The sequence below is a fragment of the Nyctibius grandis genome, chromosome Z (genome assembly GCF_013368605.1).
Source record: "Nyctibius grandis isolate bNycGra1 chromosome Z, bNycGra1.pri, whole genome shotgun sequence".
Taxonomy (NCBI): Eukaryota; Metazoa; Chordata; class Aves; order Nyctibiiformes; family Nyctibiidae; genus Nyctibius; species Nyctibius grandis.
This window is the reverse complement of record NC_090695.1, coordinates 98,970,901-98,984,052: the sequence shown is the minus strand read 5'-3', so window position 1 is coordinate 98,984,052 and position 13,152 is coordinate 98,970,901. Positions and strand designations below refer to the sequence as shown.

The following is a 13,152-nucleotide window of genomic DNA, read 5'->3' as shown; positions in this document are numbered from 1 at the left end:
ATTAGGAGTGACTGAACCCAGGGAAGGCGAGGGTTCCTGGCTGGGGCTGGGTGTCCTCCCAGTGACACCAGTTCACCACCCAACCAGCCCTACGAGCCGTGGGAACAGGGTCCCTATGAATCCCACCCCCCCGGGGGAGCCTGGGGAGCCCGCACGCTGCGTCAGGGCAGCGCTGCCACGGGGACGGGTGCCCGGCTGACATCAAGCTGCCGCGCTGGCTCCTCTCCCCCTGCCCACACAGCGCCGTCGCTCTCCTGCTGCCTCCCCCTATGCCAAGGCAGCCCCCTCCCCTCGCCCCCCGCGCTCATCCGCAGGCAGGGCAGGGACAGACCCCCCTGTGCTCTCAGCTGGTGCTTCACCCCCGGCCCTCCTGGCGCTGAGAGGGGCCAGACACCGCGCTGCCACCAAAGCTCCCTTCTGCCGTCACCCTCCTCCGTGGCACAGGCCACGGGCAGGAGCCACTTGTCACCGTCCTGGTCCTGTGCAAGGGACAGGAGCTGACCCACGGCACGAGCTGGGCAGCGGGTGCCCACGGAGGAGCACCCTGCCGTGCCAGAGCGCGGGCTCCCCGCACGCTGGGCACTGAGGAGGGAGCTGGTGGAGAGAGCAGAGATGCTCCAATGGGAGCCAAGGGCAGGAGCTGGCACGGGGCAGGGCACGGAGCCTCGCAGCAGCCACCACCGTGCGGGGCCGAGGAGCTCCCGCTGGCGTGTGCCAGGGCAGGGGCAGCAGCTCATGGAGAGGTCAGAAAGCGATCAGTGTCAGTGTTGGCACGCGATGCCACGGGGTCACCGGGCACAGGTCCTGACCCGGCTCCTCGCCCCCTTGGCGGGGGTACAGCAGCTCCTCAGCGGGACCCGGCAGCTCCCACTGCCTGCCCCAGGGAGCTGGGGAGGCTCCTGTGGAGCAGCCCCACACCAGCCCCTGCAGCGCGGGCAGCGGTGCCCACCCCGGAGGGCACAGGGCTGGTGGGACGGATGCCGTGCGTGGCCGATGCCAGTCAGAGGGGGCTCCGGTTGGGCTGGGCTGCTCGCCCTTGTCCCTGTGGCTCCAGGAGAGCCCCCTCCCGAGCACGGGCTGCCTGGCAGAGGCGGGGGGAGGCGGGATGGCGAGGGGCAGGAGCGGGGGGCTTCGCACTGGCAACGACAGCACGCGCCCGGCCCCGCGCCCGGCATCACTTCAGGAGCAGGCGGGTGGTCCGGTCACCAAGCAGGAGCCTTGGGGGAGGCAAAAGAGAGAGAAACTCGGGGTCAGCGTTTTTGCCATTCCAAGTGTGCAACAAAACCCAGCAATAGCCACAGCCCAGCGCCAGCCCGAGCCTGGGGTCACCCCCCAAGAAGACACGGATGGGGCAAACACGGGGATTTGGAGCCAGGCTGGGGCTTTGCTCGTGGGAAGAGAAGGGCAGGGGGTCTCCAGGCTTCGGGCACCCCTCCAGGGAAGCGGCTCCTCGCAGCCTTGGCCCGGGCAGCGCAGGGCAGAGCCCCGGGGATGGGCAGGGTGGGCAGGGGGGGGTCTGCCTGCCCGGCTCCGCTCTCCCCACCGCCGCGGCACCACGTACCTCACCAGCACGCCGCTGAGCAGGGCACCGAGCAGGGGTCCCACCCAGTAAACCCAGTGATAGCTCCAGTAGTTTGCCACCACGGCTGGCCCGAAGGCTCTGGCGGGGTTCATGCAGGCTCCGGACACGCCGCCTCTGAAAGGGGAACAAACCACCCGTGTCAGCCCCAGGACGCTGTGCCCTGGCAGCGTGGACCCAGCCTGGCCCCAACAGCCCCGTGGCACGGGGGGGGAAGTGTGAATGCCCAGTCTATGTCAGGGCTCAGCGGGAGCCAGGCTTTAAACGGAGAAAGCTCCGTGCCATGCGTGGGCAGGGCAGCAGGGCAGGAGGGACGACGGCGTTTGGAGATTAAAGAAAGCGGCAACAGGTAAATATTTGCGCCGGAGGTTTGTGCCGTGTCCTACGAGAGCCCCGAGTCCCGCTAGAGGGGGTGCTGCCGTAACAAAACCCCATTAACGTTCATAATTGCGGGCGCTCGTTAGCTGATGGCACGGCCCAAGCCCTGGGCTGCTCTCCCAACGCCCGCCCGTGCCAAGGCTGAGCTTGGCGGCGGCTCCGCAGCCACGAGGACGCGCGGCGAGGGATGAACCCTCCGCTGTTTGCTCAGGGCTTCCTCCAACAAACACCGCCCGGGTGCCGGGGGGTTTATGAGCCCACGGCAGGTACCTGTAACGGCTGCTCCGGCTCAAGGGCCACGCGCGGGGCTCGAGCCGCCGGCCCCTCCTGCCCCCGGCCGGGCTGTGCCCAGCAGCGCTCCCCAGAAATGTCAGGGGGCAGCGGGCTCATTGTCAGCCTCTGCAGCGGGCTCGGCTCTCCCCAGCTGCCCTGGCCAGCAGGTCCTGTGCTGTGCTGCGAGGGGGCACATCCCACCCCATCCCATCCCACCTCACCCCAATCCCAGCCCATCCCATCCCACCCCACCCCAGTGCAGGACGCAGCGGCCGCAGCACTGGCCAGGGAGGAAACAGGGCAGCCCTGACGTGGGGAGCCAGAGCTTGGAGCTGCCCCCCCGGGCTCTCCTCCGCCAGCACCGCAGGGAGCTCTGAGCACCAGCTCCATCCCCACAGCACGTGGTCCCATCCTGGTGCCCCTCCCTGGTGATAGTGGCTGCTGGAGCAGATGGCACCGGCTGGCTGGTGGGAACGGGTACCCGCGAGCTCACCCTGCCAGGACAGCGGCCGTGACCGTGAAGGCGACCCAGAAAGGTGCCAGCGGGCTCTTGGTCTTCCCATTGACGGCGCCCATGCAGACCACGAGGAGGAGGAAGGTGGTCAAGACGATCTCGCCCACGAGGACGGAGGGGATCTGCTCGTCGGCCACGATGCCGCTGAAGGCTCCTCCGCTGGCGTTCCCGAACCGCTCGCTCGCCGTCACGGCCTGCACGGGGAGCCCGTCTGAGCCATCCACATCGTGGGCTCCGACGGGCAGACGTGCTCCCCGTCAGGGCAGCGTGGGCAGGGGTAGCTCGGGTTAAAGAGGAGCTAATCTCATCACTTTCCTCCTGGAAGCCAGCCCTAAGCGCCTCGCAAATACAAACTCATTAGCGAAGGCTCTCGGTGTCTCTGGAGATAATGCGCCAGCCTCCGCTGTGGTGGGGTGAGCCCGCCGTGCCCCTCGCCCTCCCCAGCACACGCTGCTGCTGGAGACCCCGGGGCCGGGCGGCAGGTTGGGGCTGGCCAGGCCCGCGCTGGCTGAGCGAGGAGGAGCCCCCACACCCCGGCATTAGCCCCGGTCAGACACTCCGCGGGTGCCCGTACCTTCGCCAGGCCGGCTCCGATCATCCCTCCGCAGAGCTGGGACACCCAGTACGGGATGATCATCGTGATGTTCATCCCGCCGACCAGCCATATGCTCAAGGACGCGGCGGGGTTGAGGTGGGCTCCGCTGCAGAGGAGAGAGGAGCATCAGCGAGGGGTTCCCCCCAGCACGGGGGTCCCTCCTGGGGGGCTCAAGCACGGCGCTCGCCATGGGCTGGAGCCACAAATGCTCCTTCACCCCTCCTGGGAGCAGGTGCTGTGCGCTGCCGAGGAGCAGAACCAGCCAGTTCCCTTGGCTGCAGCCAGTGCCCCGAGGCAGCAGCATCTTCACGCTGGACACCCAACCGCTCGCTCGGGGCTGGCAGGGCAGGAGCTGCCCCGGTGCAGTTTCAAGAACAGGGGTTGGGGCTGGGTCTCTGGAGACCCCCAGGTGCTGCCAGGAGCTGGCACAGCCCTGGCCGGGCGGCGTGGGGAGATGGGGCTCTCCCCTGCTCGGACATGAATTTCCTTCGCCAGCTGCTCTGGAGCTGCTCCCCGCGCAGGGACATGGCCCTGGGGACGGCAGGGAGCGGGACAGGGCTGAGGCCACCGCCCGGCCCCACCAGCGCTGCGGGGTCTGTTGGGACCTTCGGGGTTCATCTCCCCCCTGCTCGATGCAAAAGCACACGGGTGCCCCCGCGCCCCTGCCCACCCCGGCCCCGGGAAGCCGCCCGCCTCGTTGCAGGACCTAAATCACTCGTGGTGAAGACCACGCGGAAGGCGAACCCAGATACCTTCTAATTACAACAGATTACCACGGGACACGCGTTAATGAACAAGTTTCATAACCAATCAGCCCTGATAATAATTGCTGGTGAAGGCGATGAGTCAGAGTGTCTAGGAACTATAATTACACCTTATTCTTCAGCTGTAATTAACGATCCATCATACCAGAGCAAGAAATTGAGCTGTTAGGGCTGGCAAACGTCTCGGCTGGACGGGGTCTGGCTGCAAATGCCCCCGGGAAGGGCAGGAGCCCGGGAGCTAAAGGAGAACCCGTCTGCAAACAAACCCGGGCCAGCGCGTTCGCCCCGAGCCAGGCTCCTCTCCTGCCCCTCTGGACACAAACCTCTCAAACCTGACTTAAGGCTAAAACATCTCCCTGTGCAGGGCCCAGAGCCGGCTTCTCCTGGCCTCAGAGCTAACGAGGGAGCCCTGGGACCCCCGAAATGCCTCTGCAGTCCCCCATCACAGAGACCTCCCCGTGCTGCTCCCCTGGCCCGTGGCACCAAGGGCTTGGGGTGCAGCAGGCGTCCGGCTATGCCAGCACACGTGCCCCGGGTCACCGAGTCCCCATTGCACAAGCCTCACCCCACGGCGTTATCCCTCCTAATCAGGCGCTGATAATTTATCAGCTCTGGACTCCAGTGCTCACACGTGAGCCCAGCCGAGGTTTGTGTCCCAGCCCGGTGCAGGGGACAGCCCGGAGTCCCCCCGTCCCTGCGCCGCGCAGAGCCGACCCGCGGGAGAGGAACGACGCTCCACAGGGACTGTTCCAGCTTCTTCCTTCAGGATAAATCTATATCTTAGCGTCAAACAACACCATTTTCAACGAGCAGGTTTGTCTAAACGTTGCTTTTGAGGAATTGAAACCATGTGTAAATGGAATCCAATTTTTTCACCCCAAAGCACACAGAGGAGCAGCGTCCTCAGGTCAGAATGTTTCATTCTGACACCCTTTTAAACGGAAACGTCGCAGCTTTCCAGAGCAACGCTTCTGTTTCAGCTGTGACCATTTTTATCAAAAAATAAATAAAATGCTGCAATCAAAAGCCCCCCCCTCCCTTACCTGACGTCCGCCAGGATGGCGACGGCAGAGCCCAGGGCCAGCCCGTGCACCAGGGCGGGCTGCAGCCTCCCCGTGCCCTCCGCGTCCTCGACCGAGGAGAGGCAGCCGATGAAGATGAAGAGCGCGCTGCCCAGCAGCTCGGCCACGCAGGGCTGGACGTAGCGCTCGTACCAGTGAGGCTGCGAGGGCTTGGGCTTGTCGTCCATGTCCATCATCGCCTCCTTGACGAGGGGGTGCCCGCGCTCGGCAGCAGCCATGAGCGGGGCAGCCGCTCCCCCGGGCACGGCGGAGGAGAGGGCTCGAGGAACTGGAGGTGCAGGCTCAGGGCTCTGCGGGGTCCTGCTGCAGGGACCGGAGCCTCGAGGAGCACCCCGCTTGTCCCGCTGGCAGGCTCCCCTTGGCCCCTATGAAGAGGTAGGGGATGGGAGGTGCTACAAAATGGATTGGATTTACATTGCTAAAAAAAAAAAGGGGCAATAAAAGCTGATAGGCCAGCCCCCAGGAATATAAACGCTCTTTATCACTGCCGCTCCTTGGTTCAAGGCTTTGGGTTTTTTTTTTTCCCCTGTGTTTTTGTTGTTGTTGTTTCAGGGTTTTCTGCCAAGGCTCAGGACGTGATTCCTTCCACGCAGATAACCGGAGCGCTGGCACCTGGGCGAAGCCCAGCCGAGCTGCTTCACTGCTGGGGCTGGTGCTGCCCAGAGGCAGCATGTGCCACAAGGACCACAACATCGCGTGCACGGGGCACGCAGGGAGGCAGCAGTGCCTGGGGAAACGGCTTACGTAGCTCTGGGGAGGGAAAAACCACTCCTGGCCAAGGCTTAGCTCTCTCTAAGAAAATTAAGCGTGAGTCTGGGCATAACACAAGAGACCAGCGCCCTTCCTGGCACCGTGTGATCGAGAGCCTGCGGAAGGGGATGCGCAGGAGCCAGGGGGAGGCTGCTCCCCGCCAAGGGCATCCAGAGCCGCTGCGCTGACACGAGGGGAGGCAAACCGAAGCCCCTCGGAGCCAGCCCAGGACTCGGAACGGTGTCTGGGGTTAGGAGTGGAGGACAGACGCCTCCTTCTAAAACTGCCAGACGTTGGTACCTTTGTGCCTGGCAAACGTGAGATTTACTTTGTGTTGCTACAGTAACACTTGAGGGGCTTTAAAACCTTAAAGACAGGATCGACACGGAGAGATCTATCACCAGACCTCTTCCTACAGGCCCCAGAGAGCAGGTGAAGTAACCAGTTTGCTCCAGTTACCACAGGAGCCTGCCTGAACCCCAGCCAAAGCCTCCCCTAACCCTCAGCCCATGTCCTGCCCAGAGCCCCTAACGCCGGATCAGCCAGCTCTGATGGTCCGTGTCCTCCTTGCACTGCTCACCAATAAAAGATTGATGGTGAAGGTGCCTACGGATGCTCTGGCAGCTTTGGAAGCTGTCGTTGATCCAGTACTTAACCCAAAACCTCCCTAAACCCCCACCGCACCCCATAAGGGATCGCTGCCCTGAAAGCCAGATTCAAGCCCCAGCAGAGGCGGGGGGCGACGGCTGGGAGGCTGGAGCCTGGCAGGGGACCCCGCGTGTTGCCACAGCCCGTGCAGCCACGGGCACAGCAGGCATTGCCCGGCCATGTGAGGCACAGCCTGCACCGAGCAGCAGGGACGCGCCGGGGCTGCAGCCCACCCGCCGCAGCATTGCACCTCCTTGAGCAATCGCCTGCGGTGCTGCGTGTTTGTGGTGGGTAATCAAGGATTGGGGCTTACAGGTATTTTTTTTCCCCTCTCGTAAGCAAAGGTAAAGAACGCCATGGATGTTTTATGGTGTTTTCACAAGACGCTGGGGATGGGAAGGAAATTTCCACTTGCCTGTCCCAGAGGGCTGTTGCTGGCCACACGCGAGACGAGGGTCAGGCCAGAGCTACGAGGGAATCCCAGTTCAGGCATCTCTAAATGAGCCTCTGTCAACTCACTTCCCCTCCTGAGAGCTTGTGTCCTACAGACAAAAAGGTCTTGGCAGCAGGTTATTGAAATCACTGGAATATGGAGAGTGAGCGGTGGGGTTGGCTGGTCCTTGGGGCTCCTCTTTGAACCCCCTGCATGGGCCTGGGGAACAGGAGAATACCTGATTCCATCTCATCAGCTCGCAGAGCACGGTGACCTCGAGCAGGTTTCCAACAAGTACATCGAATTCATCTGCCACCACGTCCCCCAGCACAACCAGATGAGTTTTGTTGAGAGGGATTTTAACTCAGGCAAAAGGCATCTAGATTCCATTTATTTTTGGGGGCATTTGAGAGATTAATGTAACCCATATCCAGATTTCACCTGGTGCTTCTTACCAGCAGCTCCCAAAGCGCTGTATGAGCGATGCCGGCATCGCATCGGTGCTCGAGGAGGTGGCTGAGGTGCCCCAGGTTGCCGGCAGCGCTGGGCTCAGCCAGGGCAGAGGCAGCAGAACGGCCCTTCCAGACACTGCTGCCACGTAGACGGTGCGGGAACGCTGGCGATGGTGATGCCATCACGCCTGGACCGCGGCCGTAAAGGCTGGAAGGTCACAACCCAAAAGTGAGGATTAACCCCACGTCCTTGGCTTTTAAACATTTACCATCATCGTGCGGGGAGCAGGGATGTTTGCCTGAGCCTTCCAGAGGAAATGCTCCGCGTTCAGGCAACAAAGGAATGAATTATTGCTGAGCACAGGGCTGAGACAACAGAATAGGAGCGTGATCTTGAGGGAACGCGTTTCCCCATCCGTAGGAGCTCCAGCCCAGCGGCTCCGCACCAAGTGCCAGCCAGCTGCCCGGGCATCCCGGGTCTGCCACGTGGGACTGACAGAAAAATCGCTGGATTTTTCCCAGCTCGGGAAATTTCAGCACCATGCGAACACTGACTGACTCATTTTGGAAGATTAGGGAGAGGGAAACGTTTTTTGCAGAGCCATGGCTGATGTGCCACTAGCTGAACGGCTCAGCTGGCAGTTTCTTGCCTTTCTTCCTGGAGTTCAGGGAATGCTGCTGTTCTCTAACCACTGCCTCGGCGTAAGGATGGTTCCAAGAGAAAATAACACACTCTGTATTTGATTCGAGTCAGCCTTAAAAACAGGGACAAAACCAAAACAATAAAATAACGATTTTTTCAGCACCTGTCAGCCGTGGCTCCTAAAGCGCTCTCAAGCGCCTAAATCCCACCTGAACCTCCTGATGGACAACCAAGGCCGAGCAACCACTTGGGTCATCCCCAAATCACCTCTGGCTCCACGTAACAGCGCACGCAGCAAAGGGGCAGCACCGGACCTGGCAGCGTGGGAGGGCAGGGGGCAAAACACAAACCAGCCACGTAGGAATGACCCGAGGTTTTCAGCTGTGCTACACTGAGAAGCACCAGAAGAGTGTGCAAGGGGATGTGGGGTTGGTCAGTGTGGTCAGAAAGTCCCACTCTACTGGCCAGACGACCATGGGCAAAGGAAGGAGCTCGGCCCTGAGGGAACAGCATCACCTCAGCACGCGTGGGGCTGCCCGGACTCTCCCCTGCACTCAAAGGTTTACAGCAGCAATACACAGGATCTATATTTATCATCACAAATTGGCAGAGGGGGTGGTGTATTTCTCTTATGTTTGCCCTGAACTGTGACTTCCCTGCACTTACAACTCTTGAGCATAATACATTTTCCATAATACATAGTAAGTGATTGCTACAGACCCAGCTGAAGCTACTTCTCAATCCAATATTCCTCCCATGTCATTCTGAGAAGAGGCTGCTCCAGCATCTGTCTTTCATTTAGAGACGCCACTAACGTGCAAAGAAAACAACCCTGCTCTTAGCACCCTTTGCCCCTCACGAGTAAGAGTAAATACTTGGCAGGAAGGTTTGCTCCGTAAGCTTGATAGAAACTACGCTGGTGGGAAAAGGCGTGGGGACGAGAACAGATAAATCTGTTCAGATTAGCAGACACTTATTTCTGTCCTTGTTTGTGCTTGCACCGGTTTGTTAAATAAGTGACAACAGCAACTGTGTCAATTAATAGAGGAAACAGTGGTACAAAACAAGCAACACCTTCAAAAGATCCTTTTTAGGAACCATAGAGAACATTTCTGGACAGAAGAGTCAGAACACCTCTGCTTTATCCAGCCCTCTCCCAGTGCTTCGTTCTGTTTCTCCCTGCTTCACCATGCAGATCTGCAGCCTTTCGTTTGCCTTTCTGTATGAACCACAGCACCCAAACTCAAAAAAGCACTTAAGCAGACACTTAAGGACGTGCTCAAGTGCCATTTACATTTAACAATGCTTAAGTACAGGACTTGAGCATATGTGGAGTCTGTTCAACCAGTGCAGGTACATTTTAAAGGACAGACTTCCCACTGGATGTCTATAAAAGTTACAACGAAGTATTTTGGTGCTGCACAACGGTGTTGCTGGAAGGAAAGACCCCAGCGTGGCCAGCATCCGTGGTCAGCTCTTTTAAAAAGCAATAAAGGCGGCAAAGGCAACTCATTTGACACTGCCTTATCTTTACAGTATTTATCTTGGAGATCGACAGCCTTAATGATTACACAACTGTTACTGAATGAGAACTTGCAGAATTATTTGCAGCTCGTAGCAGCAACACAGGTTAGCTGACCTCTGCCCACTTATAGATCCTACATTGTGTAAGAGTTTTACCTCAAATCGCTACCGTAATGCTCGAGTGCAGATGGAAATTTCCAAAGGTTCTTAGCACAGACTTGCCGCTGTCTGTTGGAAAACGGGGACAGATCTGGGTCAGTTCTGCATCCACAGAGCAGACTGGGTTTTGAGAAGGGAAAATAACCAGTCGGATGAAGCCGCACTTAGACCTTAATTCTGGTATTTAACGCTGAAATCCACCAAGCTCTCAAAGGGATGGATGCTCCCAGTCCCACGCAGCACACACGCGTGCACGTCTTCCCTGCAGTTACCCAACGCTCGGCTCCCCGTGACCATCCCGAAGGCTGGCTACAACGGAGCGTTTCCACCCTCAGTAACTGTGTTTCCCTGTGCCCCAGCGGCAGAGAGAGCTAAAAAATCTTGTAAGCATGAAATGAGGAACTGGTAACTCTGCAAAGAAGCCTGAAATGCCATGTGCTAAGCTAACAAGTGCTTTTCATTCTGTTCCTAGAGCCGGATAATTCCTGTAAGGAACTGAATAATTTAATTTTCTAGGAGAGGACTTCTTTTATCCATCTTTTAAGAGCGAGTAGGCAATGCTCAGGCACGGGAACGGGGGTGGAACACAGGCACAGTAAAGCATAATCACCCAAACTGTGGCTGAAGCTTGGACAGAGCACGGAGCAACACCCAGGACTTGGCACGGAGCGGACATGAGGATTTTCTTGTACCTGTCAGGAACAATTTGTGACAGGCACCTCCAAGGCAGGCAAGGACCACGTGCTCCGACTCCCTCGCTTTGCCATGGCAACTGGACTCAGCATCCTCGATGTGCCAATGCCTCAGAACCACAGACACCGGGAGAAGCAAAGAGGATTAACAGCATCTCGCTTCACGAACAGCGAGTATGACCAGACACAATTCCTCTGGCTGCCCCTTCCTGCTACCCACGCTCCCTGGTAGAGCCCCTTCAGCAGGACCTTCATCCCCCCACACACCACATTTCAATGAAATGACACAGGTGTGACTATGACAAGGAGACCAGAGCTGAATTCATGGCTGATATGAGACATCCCAGTGGCAAAGAGGATGGAGAAGTGCCCTTATCCAGAGGCGGGTACCAGCCAGGTCTGGCTCTCAGCCTCTTCAGCCAGCACCAAGAGCCGCGGGCAGTGACTCCACCGCAGACCCAGCCAGCAAGCTCTGCAGGCAGGGCCAGGCAAAGCCCTTCAAGCATCAGGGGAAGCTGCCAGAGGGGCAGGAGGTTGCAAAGGGAATGATCGAGCTCCTGCACCACAGTTTACTGGCTGGGGCAATGCAGCTGACTCTCACCTTGCAGTTCTCTCAAGCTTGAATGTTTTTTTCAGATTTTTTCCTTTAAACAAACCATTTGCAGAGATGAATTTTGTTGTACCGTCAGTACCAATAACCCAGGCAAAAGGCTGGGGGCAGAGAAGATGCAGACATTCACCGTGCAGCTCACGGGGGCCACTGCTGACAAGCAGAGTCCCACAAAGCACAGCAAGCAGCAGCAGAAGGCAAAGGCCATCTCTCCTGGCTAGAAAACGTTTCTCAGTCCTTTTCAGCTAGTGGGTTCCAGCAAAGTAGCGCTGTTTCAGCAGCGCCAGGCACTCTCCAAACCCAAATATTCCCTGAAGAGAGGTGAAAGATTTATTTATTTCAGTTAGCATAATCATGAGAGCTAGACTGCCCACACGTGTCCTCCCGCCCCGAGCTCCCGAGGTATCAAACTCCTTTGATCCTGTTGTAACCCTGAAGCACAAGGTGACCTACTTTCTTCACCACTGTTGGCAACCGAGCGAGAAGAGGCTCTTGAACAGGACTGATTTCCCTCCTCCTAGCTGGATGCTGAACCATTCAGCTGAACAGCTGCAAGATGGAAAGTCAGACTGATCTAGACGAAGATGGAACAGGGCACCATTGTGCCTTTCATCCCACGGCACCAGCTCCGCTCCTATGCCGCATTCTTCAGTGCTTCCCTCAGCTGAACAAATTATACGAGGGCCTAAAATAGAAATTGATGAGCAGAAATTCCCCCAATATCTGCCTCAGGCTAGCAGAGACATTATTTTGAAACAGAGAGAGGATTAAACTCTGACAAATGAGGAGACAAAGACGACTGACTGATAGAGCACAGGACCATCTCCCGTCGTGAGCTGCATTCAAAGCCTGTTTTTATGAAAAATGCAACAGCTCAGTTGTTGTATCTTAGATGTCGACCAGTTCAAAGGGTACAATTTGCTTGTTCCAGAGCAGGTAACGCATGTTACGACAGGCTCAAGGAATATGCTCTCCAAGATAGTCTTGCCAAAATTAAATTGATAGTAGAGATGTGGCTTTTATGCTACTATGGATTCGTTCATTTTATTCAAAAGAAATCAGCAGGATAGTCTTGTTGGCACACAGCATTAGTCACTGCACAAGGAGACTCCGGCAGTGCAGAGGGTGTTATAGGGCTTTCAGTTTGTTGGTGCTTTTGGGTTTTTTTTTTTAATCCCTGATTCTTATTAGCAGAGATATTAACTGTCAGGTAACCTGTCAAACTGCGCCAGGAGCAGATTTGTGATACTACACAGTGTCTCGCATCCCCCAGCTTCATATTTATGCACCTTTGACTCAGCTATTTCAGAAACTTGTTGCACACTAATTCAAATCAAGAGGTTTTTCAGGACAGACACTCTCTCTCACGGGGTGCTTGTGCAGCACCCAACGCAGGTAATGCTAATGCCAGCAAGTCAGGTCAGAGCCGTTTGTGGACAGAGATCAAGGAGCAGAACATCAAAGGGTACTGCAGGCAGAACGGGGTATCTTGTCAAAGCCGTGCCGAGGAGTCTCCAGTACCAAGAGGTTACTCATCCATTAGCAAGTTCTTACTCCATAAACCACAAGGAGGAAAATTGCATCTATATGAATACACAAGAATGTACGTACAAGCGTGTTCCCAAACGACACCAATTCTGCTGCTTCAATAAAAGCATCAAATTCCATTATCTCAGTTCACCTGAAGCAAAAGGAATCTCAAATATAGCACCAGCTGGCAGAACAACAGGTCCTAGGCTCAACCACGTTCCCCAGGTGCTACAGTCCACTCTGAAGAAGTAAAACATTTACTGTTGTCCATCTCAGGAGCACCTTACTGTTTCATCAAAATGGAAACAAACCAATAAAGTGCCCAACCTCTAGTCCTGCTTTCGTAACATCATCTCTTTGATCTAGCAAATGAGTTTGCGAGGCAGCACACACACCCCACAGGAGCAAACTCTCATGTGAGTCAGAGCATCTGTAGGTGGGAGGCCCTCATATGCTATAAGCTCATTAAAAGCAAGAAAAGCAACTTAATGGTCCACAGTGCGATCCAAGATACAGTACTGATAAA

The 13,152-nt window shown here is 57.2% G+C and overlaps 1 protein-coding gene across 1 annotated transcript; it reads right to left on the bottom strand.

The window, feature by feature from the left end:
• Positions 1–1,174: 1,174 nt before the first annotated feature.
• AQP8 (aquaporin 8) lies at positions 1,175–5,364 on the bottom strand. Its single transcript, XM_068423781.1, has 5 exons — positions 5,147–5,364; positions 3,319–3,445; positions 2,724–2,938; positions 1,562–1,696; positions 1,175–1,217 (listed from the first exon to the last, which is right to left on the bottom strand). Exons 1-5 carry the CDS (start codon positions 5,359–5,361, stop codon positions 1,175–1,177), a joined length of 735 nt encoding a protein of 244 aa, XP_068279882.1. The 5' UTR covers positions 5,362–5,364.
• Between the last annotated feature and the right edge of the window lie 7,788 nt (positions 5,365–13,152).

What these genes read in the sequence shown, in the direction of transcription:
- AQP8 (XM_068423781.1), bottom strand. Translation starts at nt 5,361, where the DNA reads ATGATGGACATGGACGACAAGCCCAAGCCCTCGCAGCCTCACTGGTAC. An exon ending in TCGGAGCCGGCCTGGCGAAG is followed by an intron (nt 2,939 to 3,318) that starts GTACGGGCACCC and finishes CTCCCCGTGCAG; the next exon opens with GCCGTGACGGCGAGCGAGCG. An exon ending in CTCAGCGGCGTGCTGGTGAG is followed by an intron (nt 1,218 to 1,561) that starts GTACGTGGTGCC and finishes GCCTCCCCCAAG; the next exon opens with GCTCCTGCTTGGTGACCGGA.